Here is a 19,296-nt window from a genome sequence, read left to right as displayed (position 1 = left end):
GCCTCCACAAAAATTTTGACCATGGCTTGCTAGGGCATTTGGTCAGCCTGGCGCCTCCCTTTTGAAAGGGTGGTGCTGTGGGGGAGCTTCATTTTTGAATGACAGCCTTGCCACCTTTATTTTGTGGGGCACCTGCCCCTTTTAGCACTGTGGGACCTTCAGGGTACCCTGCCTACGCTTCCGTGTCCCGGCGGGCGGCCCGTTGTAAGGGGGCTGTTTCCTATTATGCCCTCTATAGAGGGCCCAGATGGTGACCCCCCCCCCCCTTGTTTTTTGTGGGGTCCAGTAGGTGGTCCATTCATGGACCCTTGGTTGGCATCCCCTTTGCGGGATCGCAGTGGCAGCCTCCCCTGAATGTTATGTTTTCGGGGTGAGCATGGTATATAGTGACCCTACTGGGTCTGCGTCCACACACCCTAAGTGCTCAGATAGTGAGGATGATTCCTCTGCTCCTCTAGCTGTGCATGAAAAGGTGCTGGTGGATGCTTTGTTTGTGTCAGTGCGTGACACTTTGAAAATGGAGGTTGCGGCTAATGCTGCGTCGGAGGTGCCTGTCTTTTTTTTTGCAACCACAGGCCCTTTCAAAGCGGTGAGGGTGTTCCCTTTTCCGCCTACTTTGACAAGATTGCCACAAAACAGTGGGGTTGTTCAAAAAGCAGTGGTTCCTAAGCGCTTTTTGCTTGAGGTGTCCTTATGAGGATAACTGTGTTAAAGGTGGGCGGTCCCACCTGTAGTGGACTAGTTGGTTTAAAGGTTAAATAAAGGTTAAATAAAGCTACCTTCATTCCGGTTGAGGAGTCTACGGCCTTTAAAGATCTGGCTGATAGGTGGGCGGAGGCTCTGGCTCGCCATATGTTCACTGTGGCTGGATCGACACTTAGGCCGGTATTTACTATTGCCCTGGTGTCGCAAACTCTGACGAGTGGGCTGAACTTTTATGCCAGGACCTGGAGGGGAAACAACTTCCCGGCTGTCTTTGCGGAGCTGGCAGATCAGTTGGTCCAGGGGCTGTAGTGATGCCCTTTTGGATGCGGCTCCTTTCATTTTTAGGCTGTCGGTATCAGCAGTGGTCCTTCGCCGTATTATCTGGCTGAACTGCTGGTCTGCGGACCAGACTTCTAAGTAGGCCTTATCTGATCTCCCCCTTGTAGGGGATCACCTGTTTGGAGCTTCTTTGGATGACTTTGTTAGGGGTCTTGCAGGGGGAAAAGTACTCTTCTTCCACAGGCTACCAAGGACAAGGAGCCCTGTCGTAGAGGTGGACCATTCTCCTTGGCTAATAAGAGACCTCTTTGTCTCTCAGGGTCTCAAGACAAGGGATCAAAAGTCAGGGCCTCTACCAGAGGTTCCAAGAGGACTTGGTCTGGCTAGCCACGAGCGGGCTCTTCCAGACCTGCGGACAAGGCTGCCTCTGCATGCAGGGGCGCCCTCACCTGTATCTGGGGTGGGGGGACGTCTTCACTGGTTTCCGGATCCATGGACCTCCCTGGGTACAGATGAGTCCACAAAGTTATTCGTTCAGGCTACAAGATCAGGTTCAGTCTCATCCTCCGGAAAGGTTCTTTTCTTCCAGCCTGTACTTGTCCCCAGATTGCTTACAGGGTCTTTTTGGGGCAATGCAAGACTTGTTACTTCATGGGTGATTGTTCCGGTTTCTGACATGAAAAACGCCTACCTGCCCATTCTAATATGTGCCGGTCACCAGCGCTTCGGTTTTGCTGTGGACAGGGAGTATTATCAGTGTGTGACCTTGGTCTCGCCTCCACTCCTCGGGTCTTCATAAGAGTGTTGGCCCTGGTGCTGGCATTGTTTGAGTCAGTGGGGGTTTGCGGTAATGGGGTACCTGGAAGACCTTCTTCTGCGAGCAGAGTCTCCGACTCCTCTATTGGCCAACTGGAGATTCCTCTGCAAACTTTGAGGGAGTTTGGTTGCATTCTGAACGTTCAGGAGTGTGCTTTTGTTTCTGTCCACAAAAAGTTGACTATCTGGGTCTGACTCGGGACTCTGCCTCAGTCGGAGTGTTTCTTCCTCTGGAAAAACTCCAGACATTGCAGGAGGCAATTCAGCTTCTGTTGTTCAGCAGACAGTCATCCCTCCGGGCTTGCATACGGGTGCTGGACCTGATTACACAGTTCCACACAAGATCTCTGCTAAAGAGATTCTGGTAAAATGAGACAGGATCCACGGTCTCTAGTTGGTGGCTTTGTTCTCCAGCACTTCGACAGGGTAAATCCTTTCTCCGCCCCCTGTACTGGACGGTTGTCACCACGGATGCCAGCCTGTCCGGGTGAGAGGCGTCAGCACAGACGTGCTCAGGGGGTCCGGACTCTGTAGAGTCCAGACTGCCGAATAATATTCTCGAACTCCGAGCAACCAGACTTTGTCTGGCTCATTCGACAATTAGTCTTCGGGGTGTACGGTACAAATTTATTTGGACAATGCCGCGGTCATGGTCTGTCGATCACCAGGGGGGCACAAGAAGTGTCCTGGCCGCTCGGTAAGTAGCCAGCATTGTATGGTGGACTGACTGATATGTTGTTTTTTTTTTTTTTTTTTTTAACCCACATATGATTAACATTTAAGCCACCATTATTGATAAATTGGCATTTTAGCTTTATTTTTCCTCTCTGCTATGGATGAATAATAAAAAACTTACTATTAATGCAGCCAAAAGCTGGTCATCTTTGTAAATTGACTTTTACATAAAATTAATATTAACTATTTTCTACTCGAATTCCAAATGGCAAAGTGGATTTGGATATACATAAAAATATCTGATTTATTACACAGGGAGCAATATGTTGTCCAGAAGCTGAAACGGGAAGAGCAGGTGGATGGCTTGTATGTCATTCGATGGAGTGCATTTAACTTCAACAGGCTTATCATGACGGTGAAGGGATCAAACCAGGTCTGTGATCCAGCTTATGTTATTTTATTTTATTTTTTTATTCCAAGCCCAACAGCAGGAAACTTGAACATTATTCTTTGCAAGGGTTAATTTATAATTTAGGTCTAGGGGACTTGTAAGGTAGATTTACTTTTCCAATTGTCTGCTTCTCTGAGCTGCTGGAAGGGGTCCCTCTGTGTCTTTTCTCCCCTCATCTCCAGCGGTCTAAAGTCCTCGTTCGACCTGATGACACAAAAAGACTATGGTTGACTGAAGCGTTGGGAGCGCCATCTGCTTGGGGAGCAAAGGATCAAGTAAAAGTGCTTTTACTCTCCTCCAGACAAAAATTAGCAATTATCCCTTGTATTGTGGAGGCAGCCCTACTGCAAGAGAGGCTTTTCAAGTTTTCTGGAGCTGGGCTTTAAATTTTGTGTTCATGTGTGTGTATGAATCTATGAGGACTTAAACAGCTATCAATATCCTCTACATCCTGACTGCCACTACCTTACTTGCATTCTAACATGTGGTAGAATTTGAGTCTAAGACCACAGTGATCTATTGAAGGCACTTCCGATGTCACAGACCCATCACTAGTGCAAGGAATGGAAAGACCTTTGTATATGCAATGGTAGGCTCAAAGTTTAATGCAGGAGATGCATAACTAAAAAGGTGTTTGCTGGTAAATCATAATAAAAGAAAAGGAATTGGCAGCACTCCAGGTTGAGTCAAAATCCAGATTTATTGACTGGACATCCAAATATGACAATCGTGACAAGGTAGACGCGTTTCACACACGGACTGTGTGCTTAATCATTACCAGGTAATGATTAAGCACACAGTCAGTGTGTGAAACGCGTCTACCTTGTCACGATTGTCATATTTGGATGTCCAGTCAATAAATCTGGATTTTGACTCAACCTGGAGTGCTGCCAATTCCTTTTCTTTTATCAAGTTTTCACGGAGGCGAGCCGGGGCATGCACCTGTGAGTCATCAGGCAATTACACCACCTTGAGCAGTGAGTCCTTGTCTGTTCAATTGCTGGTAAATCATGGCAGGCAGTCCAGAGTCCTTTAACTATGGAGAGAATCTATGAATAAATCTGTGGGTAAAGAAAGAAATCCCTAAATTAGAGCTAGGGTTTTTGTATACATGTTAGTTGGAACAGCCGTAGATTTTATTACCTGGTACAAAGAGCAGCTATATGCATAAATCCACGCTAATCATTGGTTATTGTTTGTCAACTTAGAGCAGTTTAACCACTTAAGCCCCGGAAGATTTACCCCCTTCCTGACCAGGGCCTATTTTGCGATTCAGCACTGCGTGATTTAACGGACAATTGTGCAGTCGTGCGACGCTGTACCTAAACGAATTTGACGTCCTTTTTTTCCCACAAACAGAACTTTCTTTTGGTGGTATTTGATCACCTGTGCGATTTTTACTTTTTGCGCTATAAACAAAAAAACAGCGTCAATTTTGGAAAAATAACAATATTTTTCACATTTTTTTTATATGAAATTCCCCCCCAAAAAAAAAGTAAAAATCAAATTTTTTTAACATTTTGGGCCAATTTTTTTTTTTTTTACCATATGTTTGGCCAAAAAAATTGCAAAAAGCGTATTTTGATTGGTTTGCGCAAAAGTTATTGCGTTTACTAACAAAGGGAAAGATTTTTGTCATTTTTGTTGTTTTTTTTTTTTTTTTTTTTTACGCGTAATGGCGGTGATCTGCGATTTTTGCGGGACTGCGACATTGCGGCGGACAGATCGGACCCTTGACTGACATTTTTGACACTTTTGGGGTTACCAGTGACATTTCTACAGTAATCAGTGCTATACATATGCACTGTTACTGTAAAATTACACTGGCAGTGAAGGGGTTAACTTTTTTGAGAGGGAGGGGTTGTGTGTGTCCCTAGGGGCGTGATTCTAACTGTGATTGGCTGTGGCTTGAGGTGTAGGAACAGTGATCAACGGTCCTACATAGTAGAACCGTATGATCACTATTCCTACACAGGGGAGAATGACAGGCGGCTTGTTTACATCAGCCGCCTGCCTTTCTCCCTCTCCACCCGACGATCGCCGAGTGACCGGCGGATATCGGGTCCGCCGGTCACACGCGCGGGGGGTCCGTGACCAAGCGGGAACTCCCGGGACCCTCACAGGCTAGCGACGTAGCCCTACGTCACTTTGCCTGTGAGGGGCTGACCGCCGACGTAAATAGTCGTGCGGCGGTCGGCAAGTGGTTAAAGTTGATTGTTGGTTGCTGCATTTTTCTACATTGTACAAATGTCTCTTTGGAGCAGCATGGTGGTGCAACCCTCCAGCACTGTAATCCTGGGTTTGCTCCTTCACACCAAAGACACTATGGGCTCGATGGTATGTCATGTGTATATTCCTCTGAATGGTCCATTTTACTACACCAGCCGAAAACATGATGACTTTCCATCCAGATTTGATATGTGTGATTTTGAGAACGGCATTCAGTTGTAAGCTCCTCTTCTGGAGACACTGATAGGAGGAGATTTACTAAAACTGGTGCACACAGAATCTGGAGCAAGCTGTGCATGGTAACCATTCACCAACTAGGGTTTATTGTCAAAGCTTACTTGGAACAAGCTGAAGTTAGAAGCTGATTAGTTACTATGCACAGCTGCACCAGATTTTGTGTGCACCAGTTTGAGTAAATTTGTATCATTTTATTTTATATGCTTATTTTTTAGTAGTACAGTCGTAATCCGCAATATTAAAGTGATAACATCACCAGATAACACTTTCTAATTGTAGGACTTTACAGCATAAAAGAGGTCAATATGAATTTATGTGGTCAATGTGACCACAGAACTAGAGCATTCTGACGTCACACGTGTTCCGACAGCGTTTCTTTGTGAGTTTATGCAGGCTTTTTTTTTTTTTTATTTTTTTTTAATTGCTGTTGATTTTAAAACATTTTAATAAAAGGGTAATTCACCATTAGAGCTTCCTCTTTTCATGGTACTGAATATTGTGACGGGGAGCATCTACCACTCTTGGAATGAGCAGGATTGAGGCTGTGGTTATACTGACCACATATGTATTGACCACTTTTTGTTTTCAAGGTCCTACAATCTGGGGAGTTTTTACCTGGAGGTTTTCGGTGGTGGTCTGGTTATGGGGTTTACTGGACCCCTGATAATATTGGAGGTCGCTGTCTTCTATTCCCTTTCTTTCTGAATGTCGTTGGTGGAAGTTTTGGTCTTGCTCCTAGAGCTGTAGTTTTTCTTTTACGTTTAGAATAAGGACTCTATATATCGTTCTTTCAGTGAGTTGCTTCAGAGAAGACCTATACTAACCAGGACTACTTAAAGCATGGGTGCTCAACCTGTGGCCCTCCAGCTCTTGCAGAAATACAAGTCCCATTAGACATTGCAAGCCTGACTGTTACAAGCATGACTCCCCTAGGCAGAGGCATGGTGGGACTTGTAGTTCCGCAACAGCTGGAGGGCCACAGGCTTAGCACCCATGCTTTAAAGCAGTGGTCCTCAACCCTGGCCTACAGGGCCCACTACCAGGCCAGATTTTCAAGATAACTGAAATGCATCCCAGGTGATATCATTTGCTGCTCAGTGATTGCAGTACTCTAGTTTGCATCTCCCCTAGGTAATACCTAAAATCTGGCCTGTTAGTGGGCCCTGTAGGCCAGGGTTGAGGACCACTCCTTTAAAGTATATGTGAACCTTCACCTTGTAAAATAACCCATTCTATTTAAAATAGAAATGGTAGGCCAAACATTTGTGTATACATATAAAAACCTTTATAAACCATTATAATTACCTTTTTGCTTCCTTTTTATAAGTGATTACATATTATCTGTTCTCGGCTGCATGAGGAGATCAGAGAGCCAGGGACTGAGAAACAGCAGTACACTGAACTTCCCAGTGAATTGTTGTGCAGAATGCAGAGGGGGGGGGGGGGCTAGTCAGCAGCAGTCTGATCATTGGAACAGAGCAGGCTGAGTTTTCAGCACATCCAGAAAACTGACAATGCTGTGCTCTCAAACCTTGTGATGTCAGTTTTTATTAGAAAAGCAGAGGGACTGGCAGGGATACCAGGGATTTCACACAAAGGAAGCAATACTAGGAAAACATGATACTTTTTCATAGAAGTACATAGTACTGAGAGTGCTTAGCATGGTTGTATGCCTTTGTAACTTGTGGACATTATGTAGAAATATACTTTCGTCATAGATGGTCAGCAACCTAGACTTGGCTGTGGAGGGTGAAATGTTCCTTGCCCATTATATGAACAGGCAGATATTATGTGTAAAATGTGTTTAATATTCAACACAAAAATTTTACTGGTTTACCAAAAAAAAATAAAAAAATCCGCAGTGATTGGCAGGGATCATATAGTGGAATTTTTTTTTTTTCCTTTTTCTGGATTCAAATCCCTGAAATGTGTGCGAGTCTCTGAACCCAATAAACATGTATTTTTGTGTTTTTGTTGTTTCTCAGGGTAAAATATTCAGCTACAGGCAATTCAGAATAGATAAAGTGGAAGAATTGTACACCCTGGAGCAGTGGGATCGAGGCTTCCTCAGTGTTAAGGAATTAACAGAGAACCTACGAGGCTGCACTCTGAGGTCTGGAATGGAGACCTTCCATGTCAAGCAATGTATCCTACCCAAATCTGGAGGTAATTTGCTGTACTGCTTCACTATTTGAATTTCTGCTTTAAATATTTGTTGTTTAACCACTTACCCTACCGGGCCAATTGTGACACTTCTCATATACAGTTAGTTCAATATATATTTAGACACGGGCATGATTTTCATACTTTTGGCTCCGTATGCCACCAGAATAAAATTAAAAGGAAAACATCCAAATTAATTAGAGTGCAGACTTTTAGCTTTAATTCAAGAGGTTGAACATAAATATCAAGTACAATTTCTAGGAACTGCAACCATTTATATACAGAGTCGCCCCCCCCCCCCCCCCCGTCCCCGTCCCCCCATTTTCAGGGGCTGAAATGTAATTGGACAAATTAATAGAATCATAAATGTTCATTTTTAATATTTTGTTGAGAATCCTTTACTGGCAATGACTGCCTGAAGTGTGGAACCCATGGACCATTACCAGAGACTGGGTTTCCTCCTTTTCTGATGCTTTGCCAGGCTCTAACTGCAGCTTCGTGTTTAGTTGTTCTTTGTGGGTCTTTCTGCCTTTCGTTTTGCCTTCAGCAAGTGAAATGCATGCTCAATTGGGTTGAGATCAGGTGATTGACTTGGCCATTGCAGAATTTTCAACTTCTTTTCCTTCAAAAGCTCCTGGGTTGCTTTTGCAGTGTGTTTTGGATCATTGTCCATCTGTACTGTGAAGTGCCGTTGAATCAACTTTGCTGCATTTGGCTGAATGTGGGCTGACAGTAAATCTCTAAACACTGCAGAATTCATCCGTCTGCTTCTGTCACATCATCAATAAACACCAATGACCCAGTGCCACTGCATGCCGTGCCATCACACTGTCTCACCATGTTTTACAGATGACGATGTGTGCTTTGGATCATGAGCTGTTCCAAGCCTTCTCCACACTTGTTTTATTTCCCGTCATTATGGTACAAATTAATCTCAGTTTCATCCGTCCAAAGAATGCTTTTCCAGAACTGGTCTGGCTTTTTTAGATGTTTTTTGGCAAGTTCTAATCTGGCTTTTCTAGTCTTAAGGCTTATGAATGGTTTTCACCTTGTGGTGAACCCCCTGTGAAGTCTTCTCTTGATTGTATACTTTGACAATGATACGCCCACCTCCTGGAGAGTGTCCTTCACTTGTCTGGCTGTGGTGAATGGGTTTTTCTTTACCATAGAGAAGATCCTGTGATCATCCACCACTGTTGTCTTCTGTGGACGTCTAGGCCATTTTTAAGTTGCCGAGCTCACCAGTGCGTTCTTCTTTCCTCAGAATGTCCAAAACTGTTGATTTGGCCACTCCTAATGTTGCTGCTATCTCTCTGTTTTTGAAGCCTTACAATGGCCTGTTTCACTTGTATGGACCGCTCCTTTGAATGCATGATGTAGGTTATGAAAAAATGTATATAATAAAATATAATGGTTGCGCTCAACCAAAAATGTAAATGGTGATAATAAACAACTGTGCAGTGACAAAAAATATTAATAATAAATTTATGGGTTGTAAACCCAATTAATTAATGAACAAGTGTTGAAAGTGAACCACAAACATAAATCAATACATATGCAGTGCCAAAATTAATATGACTTCAGTCCCAGCAGCACTACAGCAAACAGTCCAAAATGAATATTACAGGCTGGAGAAATCCTATATGTGTGCTTCTTCTGATAGTATAGCCTCCACCAATATCAGGATCACCCAGTGATACAGGCTGCTTACCAGATGGGGTGGACCCCTAAATTATAAAGGGTCAAAAAAGCCTTAGGATCATACATATATGCCAAGGATCAGATAGCTATTCCTCAAGGATCGAGCAGCCAAATAATCAATGGACCACCATAAATATAAACTCTCCAAGGTAGCTCCAACCAATCAAATCAGATATGGTCCCATATAGAAAAGGGCAAAGGCCACTCGCAATGAGTTTTTAAAGCTGGATCGCCAGTATATGAGACGTATTCATAGTTGTCCCTGAAATTGTTGCAGAAATGATATGGTAATATTCCACACCAATACAGAGAAAATTGATGTATTGATTTATGTTTGTGGTTCACTTTCAACACTTGTTCATTAATTAATTGGGTTTACAACCCATTTATTTATTATTATTTTTTGTCACTGCACAGTTGTTTATTATCACCATTTACATTTTTAGTTGAGCGCAACTATTATATTTTATTATATAATTTTTTCATATACTACGTTTTCACGTTGGAGCTCCCACAATACAGTATATATATATTTTTTTCATAATGTAGGTTCACAGCAATAGATTCCAAATGCAAATACCACACTTAGAAACCACTCCAAACCTTTTATCTGCTTAATTGATGAAGAAATATGGGGATGGCTATTTCTAAACCCTTTCTCTGATTTAGATGTACATACCCTCAAATTTAAATCTGAGAGTGTGTACTTTCAGCTCATATACATAACTATAGCTTGATTTATGTTTTGATAAATGCCTGAGAGAAAAAAAAAAAAAGTTGTGCCTGTGTCCTAATATTTATGGACCTAACTGTATGTAGAAAATCAGTGTGTTTTTTTTCAGTAGAAAATTACTTGAAACCCCCAAATATATACGGTGTGTGTGTGTGTGTGTGTGTATGTATATGTATATGTGTGTATGTATATATATATATATATATATATATATATATATATATATATATATACCGTATTTATCGGCGTATAACACGCACTTTTTCCTCCTAAAAATGAAAAAAAAAAAAAAAAAGTCCAGAAAGCAGTTAGCGCCGAGAGGTAGAAGGGGGCGGGCGGCGCTGAGGAGAAGAGAGGACGCGCTGTCATCAAAAGTCCCGCCTCCTATGCCGACGTCAATCATAGGCGCCGGGACTTCTGATAACAGCGCGTCCTTCCTTCTCCTCGGCGCCGGCCGCCCCCTTCTACCTCTCGGCGCTGACTGCTTTCTGGATAACTGGCGAGGCTGCAATAATGGGCGCTGGCGAGGCTGCAATAATGGGCGCTGGCACTAGCTGCAATAATGGGCACTGGCACTAGCTGCATGTATGGGTACTGGCACTAGCTGCATGTATGGGCACTGGCGCTAGCGAGGCTGCAATTATGGGTGCTGGCGAGGCTGCATGTACGGGCACTGGCGCTGGCGAGGCTGCATGTACGGGCACTGCGCTGGCGAGGCTGCATGTATGGGCACTGCGCTGGCGAGGCTGCTTGTATGTGCACTGCGCTGGCTGCATGTATGGGCACTGCACTGGTGAGGCTGCAATTATGGGCACTGGTGCTGGCGATGCTGCATATATGGGCACTGCACTGGCGAGGCTGCATGTATGGGCACTTTATTTGCAGAGGCCAAAGAGCATAAAGTGGGGATTTTTTTTTTGTCACTCGGGTTTTACACAGTGGTTTTTCAACCACATTTTTTTTTTTTAAGATATATATTTATTGCATTTTCCATGGAAAAAAAATGTACAAAAAAAAATAAAAATAAACCATATACAATTAAGCATAGTGTCTCATGTTATTACCAACACAGAAGTCACAAGGAGGGCACATAATAAATGTTACCTGACAAGTTTTACAGTAGCCAAAATCAACCTTAATTCTTTGGATCTAGAGAGGTTCAAGTAAGGGGATTAGAAAGCCATCTACTCTATATTTTATAAAACACTTTTGGTTTTTTCCACGTTCAAAAGTAAGTTTGTACAGAACAAGTGAGTCATTGGCTGATAAGCCAATGTAGGTAAAAGTGGCCCTTTCCAGGACAGTAGAAGTCCTTTCTTAGCATAAGGGTCCTTTCACTCATGCGGTCCGATTTTTAGTTTTTCACCCCTCTGAAGCGGCGGGGGTCAGCGGTGACTTGTCCGCTGACACTCGCCGGTATCTGATCCGATCCTGTCCGCCAAATCCAGACCAATTGTGACCCTATTTTGCATCCGTCTGGAGGGTCAGATTGGATAAGATTGGACAGGTGGTCCGTTTTCAACCAGTTTCCCCCATAGGGGAGAGCAGGACTCTGTCCATCTCCGCTCTGCACAGTGAGCGCAGATGGATCTGTCATTTGCCTGCTCAGTAGGGATCAGCGGAGCGTTTCCCTGCTAAGCAAAGTGGAGTACACCGAGCGGTCCGCCCGTATGAAAGGACCCTTAAAGAATCACATTCCTAGCAATTTTTGGCATATGAATAAAGTGTCAGATTGCCAAAAATCCCTAGGAGGCAGATTTTTGGATGTAAAATATTTAGGCTAGCCCAGTGTAGAGGTGATAAAGGAAAGTATTTCCTCCCAAAATCCCTAGACCAGGGGTCTTCAAACTATGGCCCTCCAGTTGTTCAGGAACTACAATTCCCATCATCCCTAGTCATGTCGGTGAATGTCAGAGTTTTACAATGCCTCATGGGACGTGTAGTTCTGCAACAGCTGGAGGGCCGTAGTTTGAGGATCCCTGCCCTAGACTATCAGGCAGGACCAGACGCAGTGAAGGAAGTCCGCAACATGGCCACAACCTCTGAAACATTCTGCTGAGTAGCTGAAACCCATTTTTGGTGGTCAAACAGGAGGTAAGGTGAGAGTGATGAATAATTTTTAGCTGTATAATTCTATCTTTGGAAGAAATTACAGAGTTTTTATGGGTGTCACTGAATTCAGTCCAATCCGCATCTGTGAATGGTACATCCAATGAAGCCCATAGTGATGATATAGTTCTAGGAACTGTTATTAGAGCCCACCGATTCTGCCATATGAAAGATGGGCTTTGGTTGTTGTGTACACTACAAAACAAAAAAAAAATACAATGTAGGCTGGTTGCTGTTGAAATAAAAGGAGAACTTTTCCTAAATTGTGAGGACGTTTTAGGGATTTTCCAGTTTCAGAAAACTCCTAAAACTAACAGATTTGTTTGTCATTGTTCTTCAAAAACTGTTAATTGAAAAGATTCCTGTTCTTCTGTGTTCACTGTGTATTTTCATTGCTTTGTGCAGGTAGGTCATAGGGAACATATATTCATCACATATAGACATTGAATTGTACATGGTGTGAAAAATGGAGATGGAAGTGCTAAAGAAAGAGATTGTGTGCTTTCAGTAATGTCATCACAAGTTGAAAGTCCCCTTTAATTACTCAACATACTTCTGTAAAGGGACCAAGTGCACCTCTACAGCTGTCCCAAAGAACTGCAAGAATTTTTAAATCCTGACTCCTGCTTATCTGTGCAAAATTTGACACTGTCTGGAAAAAAAAATTGTATGGCTTTATGTCAAAAGTGCCATTTTTGACTCTCAATAAGGTATTTAAGTTACTGATATTTGATCCCATCTGCAGAAGTTTCCAACCTGACGATCTGCCGGAAGGGGAAGAACAACAAAGAGAATGCAGTATCACGAAACCTGAACTTGAGCCAGCTGAGCTTCCACCAGATCCGCAAACATGAAATCTCACAGGTTTGTGTTCATTGTTCAACCCTCAGCTTCCTTTTATGAGATCTGCCACTAAAGGGTAGTGTTCAACGTGGTTCCTCCTCTTAGTGTTTTTTTGATCGGCTGGGATTTAAAGTGATATTAAAGGCAGATTTTACTTTTTTTTAAATAACAATATTGATATACTTACCTGTTCTCTTCAGTGGTTTTGCACAGAGCAGCCGATCCTCCTCTTCTCATGTCCCCTGCCGGCGATCCTGGCCCCTCCCTCCTGCCAAGTGCCACCAGACCAAGCAGCTTGCTATGGGAGCACCCAAGCAGGCTCGCTCCTGAGCCGCTGCTCTGTGTGTCCATTCACACACAAAAAGCATGGCTCGGCCCTGCCCCTGCTCTCTCCTCATTGGCTTACTGGCTGTGATTGACAGTAGCAGGAGCCAATGGCCCCAGCTGCTGTCTTAGCCAATGAGGAGGAAGTGACCCAGGAGAGCCGCTGTTCTCCTGCACATCCCTGGCTCGAGGAGGGGCTAAGGTAAGTATTAGGGGAGCTGGGGAAGTTGCTGTACACAGGTTTTTTCCCTTCATGCATAGAAGGTAAAAAACCCTGAGCCTTTATAACCATGCAAGCCATAGATTATACAGTATTTTTTTTCTTTCCTTCCATCATGGGTGAATAGAAAGAAAATCGCTTGATTGCACCATCAACCTAGTCTGTGTTAATGGGGGAATCCCTCCCGCTATGTTGTGTTTTGTCGGCAGGGAACCTTCCCTACCAACAGAATACAATGATCGCCAAGCTCTAACGAGCAGGACCCTCTGATTCCCCCTATATTAAATTGTATTGTAACTGTACTGTCTGCCCTCATGTTGTAAGAGGTGCGCAAACTGTTAGCGCTATATAAATCCTGTATAATAATATTCACTGCCAGCTGTTATAGCCGCCGGCAGTGATCTCATGCAAAAAAATACGACAGGCTGGTTGTACTGAAATCGAGCGATAGATCGATTTTAGCACAACCAGCTTGCCCATAGATGGAGCAAATCGATTTGATCCATGTATAGCCAGTCTTAATCCCAAGGCCCATAATTACACAGTTCTTCCATTCTTTGTCTTTGAAAATAGCAAGTGGTATTACTTTTACTGGATAATATGTGACTATGCCTTTACAGGAAGTTTAGGCCTCCATATCAGCATTGTCTTAGAAGGTAGACCTATCCTATATTGACAAAATTTTTATGAAGAGCTTTTATTCACACCTAAGCTACTTGGCGGAAGGACACCGATACAGTTTATTGAAATCAGGAGTTTCCAGTGCAGGGTACTGTTAATTCTACAGAATACATAGACTTATTTGACAGTTATGCACATCACCCTTGTGACATCACTTTGGGGCAGACCTTACCTTTTTAGAAAGAACTGTGTCTCTGCACAAAGCCGACTCCATAAAGACATGAATTGGGGTGTTTGACTTGGAGGAACTTGAGTGGCCTGCAGAGTCCTGATCCTAACCCTTTTAGATGCTGATGAATGCCACTTTCGAGCCAGATCTCCTCATTCAACACCAGTAGCTGACCTCCCCAATGCTCTTTGGCTTATTGGGCATATATACACTCCAGAATCTTGTGGAAAACTTTCCCAGAGGAGTGCTATTATAGCTTTAAAGGAGGGGTCAGCTTCTGAATATTACCTGTGGTTTTTAAAACAGATGTCCAAAAATTCGATACAGGTGTAATGGTCACCTGTTAACAAACTTGCCTATATAGGTTAGTAGATGTTTTGGTCTGCCAATTTATTTGTTCTGTTGTTTTGTTCTTTGTTAGAGACCAATATTTTCTGAAACGATTTGCTTATTAAAAAAATGTTTATCTTTTGCACAGAAAGCCCATTTGGGTCAAGGCACTCGCACAAATATTTATGAGGGGGTTCTGACGGTGAGTGGTGGTGGAGACGAGGATTTGGAATATGAGTCCAGTGAGCTGAACAACAACTCGCAGGATTTACGAGTGGTCCTGAAAGTGCTGGACCCCAGTCACCAAGACATAGCGCTGGTGAGCAGCCAAAGCCACTAAATTGCATTTTTATGTTGTGTTTCCTATGTACATAATTATTGTCCTGTCTGCATGTTTCCTAATGTGACCACACTGTCCTATTTCTGCCTTATGTTCTCCTTCCTACTCATCATTTTCCTCCTTCTCCACCCAGGACGTTTAACATTTATTTTGACGTTAATCTTGCCTTACAATAATCAGCTTTGCTCTTTGGTCAACGTCGTCGTTCATTCTCTGTTCATCCTAGTTGCAGTAATCATACAGCCTCAGTCCTGTAAAAGCTGGCCACAGATGTATCGAAATTTGTCTGCTTCAGCAGGGACCGTCCAAATTTTGATCAAAGTGTGTCTGTCCCTGTTCGATAGAAGTCGATCTTTAGGTTGAAACATTTTTGTCGATCAGCTTTAATCGGAGTCATCTCTCAATCTTGCTCCTTAGGCTTTCTTCGAAACTGCAAGTCTTATGAGCCAAGTGTCTCATATCCACCTGGTGTTCGTCCATGGAGTCTGTGTGCGGGAGTCAGAGAGTGAGTAATTATGGGAGCACAGGGGATGTTCTGAAATCTTAAAGCTGAACTCCAGGAAAATCTAAAAATGCAGTTATGTATTAATTTAAATTGACTATATTTTAGTTTCCTTCCATCCACTGTCCTACAGCATTTGGACTTTGGAGGGCTATGGGAGGGATAGCAATCTTAGTCATGCACATCTGTGCTGCTTTCAACAGTACTGACAAGTTAACCACTTTACCACTGGAGGATTTTGCTGTTTTACGTCCAGGGTACTTTTTGCGATTCGGCACTGTGCGACTTTAACGGACAATTGTGCGGTCATGCAACACCGTACCCAAACGAAATTTACGTCCTTTTTTTTCCCACAAACAGAGCTTTATTTTGGTGGTATTTGATCACCTGTGCGATTTTTACTTTTTGCGCTATAAACAAAAAAATAGCGGAAATTTTGAAAAAATTAACAATATTTTTTACCTTTTTTTTTTATATGAAATCCCCCCCCCTCCCCCCCCCCCCAAAAAAAAATGTAAAAATCTAATTTTTTTAATCATTTTTGGCCAATTTGTTTTCTGCTACATATTTTTGGAAAAAAAAATCGCAATAAGCGTGTTTTGATTGGTTTGCGCAAAAGTTATTGCGTTTACTAACTAAGGGAAAGATTTCTGTCATTTTTGGTGTTTTTTTTTTTTTTTTTTTTTTTTTTTTTAAACGAGTAATGGCGGCGATCTGCGTTTTTTTTTTTTCTTTTGGCGGGACTGCGACATTGCGGCGGACAGATCGGACCCCTGACTGACATTTTTTACACTTTGGGGGTACCAGTGACATTACTACAGTAATCAGTGCTATAAATATGCACTGTTACTGTAAAAATGACACTGGCAGGGAAGGGGTTAATTTTATTGGAGATGGAGGGGTTAATGTATGCCTGGTGCTTACTGACGTGTGGGGGGAGGTGACTGAGTGACACAGGGACAGATCGCAGGTTCAGCTATGCTGAACCCTGCAATCTGTCCCTGCCTGTCACTTAGGAGATCCGCCCGCTTTGTTTACACAAGCGGGCGGATCTCCACACTCGATTCCCCGACGATCGGGGAAGAGCGGCGGTAATCACTGCCGCTCCTCCCCTGGCCCGACTCCTACTGTGACTGAAAACAGCGGGAGCGAGCCTCCGGCGGCGCGTGCGCGCCGCCCACAAGGGGAGGGGTCCAGCGATGTAGGTCTACGTCGCTGGACGATAACGAGCCACATTGCCGCAGTAGCAGCAATGTGAGCGGTCGTTATGTGGTTAAACCTGTTGAGTAGAGGGTAGGTTAGAGTAGTGACCACATCAGTGCATTTTCATTATCCAATCTTCAGTTGGATACGGACACGGCAGCTGGCTTCCTGGCCCGCTCCTTAACAACTAGCTATTCTTCACACACAATTCGAATAGTTCGATAATATTTCGACCGCTCTGAATTCGAATCATTCTGAAAATTTGGAATTGGAAAATTAATAAGCAAAACGAAATGAAACTAAACTAATTTTGAAACGAATCAATGAAATGAAACTAGCAACATAAAGAATCTATCCGAAACAAAACAAATTTTTCCATTCTGGCCATGTCTACCCATTGCCAATTAGTTACAAAATGTTCCCCCCAGTCTCTTCCTTGTTAGTTCAGTTACTTTGCCAGCTTTTTTTGCCGTTCCAACTTTTTTGGGACACGTTGCTGCCTTCCATTTCAGTATTACCTATTTTTTCCCCTAACATGGTACATTTTCACAGTTTAAACATTTGATATGTTTTCTGTTGTACATAAAATATGGGTTTATGGGATTTGCTAATTATTACATTATGATTTTATGTGGATTCTAGTGTCCCAACTTTTTTGAATTTGGGTTGTACATGGACTGATTAGCCAGTGTGCACTGCAAATAAAAGGAAGCACATCTGAAACCTATCTTGTATGTGTGAACTTACAATTTCGTTGGTCACATTTCTTTTCTGTCTTATGCTAGATATCATGGTGGAGGAGTTTATAGAACATGGGCCATTGGATGTCTGCTTACGCAAAGATAAACATCTGATCACGGCAGGTTGGAAGTTCACTGTAGCTAGACAGCTGGCCAGTGCTTTGAGTTACCTGGTAAGTGCATTGTTTATTGATGGATCTTTCTGAAATTGGGTCTGTTCAGGATTGTAGATCACAGCTAGACTGCTGTTGGGAAAGTGTTAGGGTAAGGATAGTTAAAGCTGAGCTTTAGGCCGAGCAGTGGAATTTCATCTGAAATGTAGTTCTGGATAGAGTGCAGAGGGATTAGAACACCTGTCATTTTTTGTTGCCTGTGCCCCATTAGGGAGATTAAACCCTCTCCATTTGTCCAGTTTACCATTATCTTTGAAAGTGAAAATAACCCAAAATTTGGAATTTTATTTTGAGTCCAGAAAAGTAATAGAGGGGAAATCTTCCATTGGGGACACTAGTTCTGGTGACCTGGGGATCCTCAAGGAATGCCCTTAATTTGCGGGGATTTCCTCTAACTTCCACTCATAGTGGATTTTTGAAGGCAGCCAAAGATCAAATTATAGTTAAAAATGTCAAAGTTTATTTTTGAATATTTATAACATATATTGAACTTGTTTTAAGACCGAAATCTTTTCACAGATATTTCAAAACATGTTAAAACTTAGTGTATCCAGGAAGTATTTACAGTGCTTCACTTTTTCCACATTTTAAATTATTTTCCTCAAAATTCTACCAACAATACCCCATAATGACAACATGAAAGAAGTTTGTTTGAAATCTTTGCAAATGTATTAAAAATGAAAAATTAAAAAAATCACATTATTATTATTATTATTATTATACAGGATTTATATAGCGCCAACAGTTTGCGCAGCGCTTAACAAAATGAGGGCAGACATTACAGTTACACTACAATTTGGAACAAAAGGAATCAGAGGGCCCTGCTCTTTAGAGCTTACAATCTAAAAGGGAGGGTCAATTGATACAAAAGGCAATAGCTGTGGGGAATAAGCTGATGGAGCAAGTGAAACAGCGTTATTAGGTAGTAGGCTTCTTTAAAGAGAAGGGTTTTCAGGGATTGTCTAAAGATGGATAGATTAGGGGACAGTCGGACAGATTGGGGTAGAGAGTTCCAAAGAATGGGAGAAGCTCTGGAGAAATCCTGGAGGCGAGCATGGGAAGAGGTGACAAGGGAGCTAGAGAGCAGGAGGTCTTGGGAGGACCGAAGAGAGAGGCTAGGTTGATATTTTGAGATCAGGTTAGTGATGTAGCTGGGGGCAGAGTTGTGGATGGCTTTGTAAACTATTGTTAGCACTTTGAATTTTATTCGTTGGGTGAGTGGAAGCCAATGAAGGGATTGGCAGAGAGGGTTGGAGGACACTGAACGGTTGTAAGGTGGATAAGTCTTGCAGCTGCATTCATTATGGATTGAAGGGGGGATAATCTATGTAAAGGTAATTCAATGAGGAGGGAGTTGCAATAGTCGAGGCGAGAGATAACCAGGGCGTGAATTAAAAGCTTGGTGGTGTCATTGGTTAAAAAGGGCCGTATTCTAGCGATGTTGCGGAGGTTAAGGCGGCATGATTTGGACAGGGATTGGATGTGATCCTGAAAGGACAGTGCAGAGTCCAGGGTTACCCCTAGCACCCTGGCATGTGTGGAAGGACTAATAGTTATTCCATTGATCTTGACAGAGAATTCCGGGGAAGGGAAGTGAATACATAAGTATTCACAGCCTTTGCCATGATGCTCAAAATTGAGCTCAGGTGCATCCTGGTTCCACTAATCATCCT

The 19,296-nt window shown here is 42.9% G+C and overlaps 1 protein-coding gene across 2 annotated transcripts in view; it reads left to right on the top strand.

Moving 5' to 3' along the window:
* The window catches only part of TYK2 (tyrosine kinase 2), a 121,723-nt gene that overhangs the window by 66,394 nt on the left and 36,033 nt on the right, over positions 1 to 19,296 (top strand). For both annotated transcript variants that reach the window (XM_082255385.1, XM_082255384.1), the window contains exons 10-15: positions 2,791 to 2,908; positions 7,378 to 7,558; positions 12,844 to 12,962; positions 14,814 to 14,984; positions 15,423 to 15,510; positions 17,496 to 17,623. In XM_082255385.1, the coding sequence (XP_082111511.1) occupies positions 2,791 to 2,908; positions 7,378 to 7,558; positions 12,844 to 12,962; positions 14,814 to 14,984; positions 15,423 to 15,510; positions 17,496 to 17,623 (805 nt within the window). The remainder of the gene's footprint in view (positions 1 to 2,790; positions 2,909 to 7,377; positions 7,559 to 12,843; positions 12,963 to 14,813; positions 14,985 to 15,422; positions 15,511 to 17,495; positions 17,624 to 19,296) is intronic.

The sequence above is a fragment of the Pelophylax lessonae genome, assembly GCF_965119305.1.
Source record: "Pelophylax lessonae genome assembly, chromosome: 4".
NCBI classification, from domain to species: Eukaryota; Metazoa; Chordata; class Amphibia; order Anura; family Ranidae; genus Pelophylax; species Pelophylax lessonae.
This window is presented reverse-complemented; position numbering and strand designations above follow the sequence as displayed.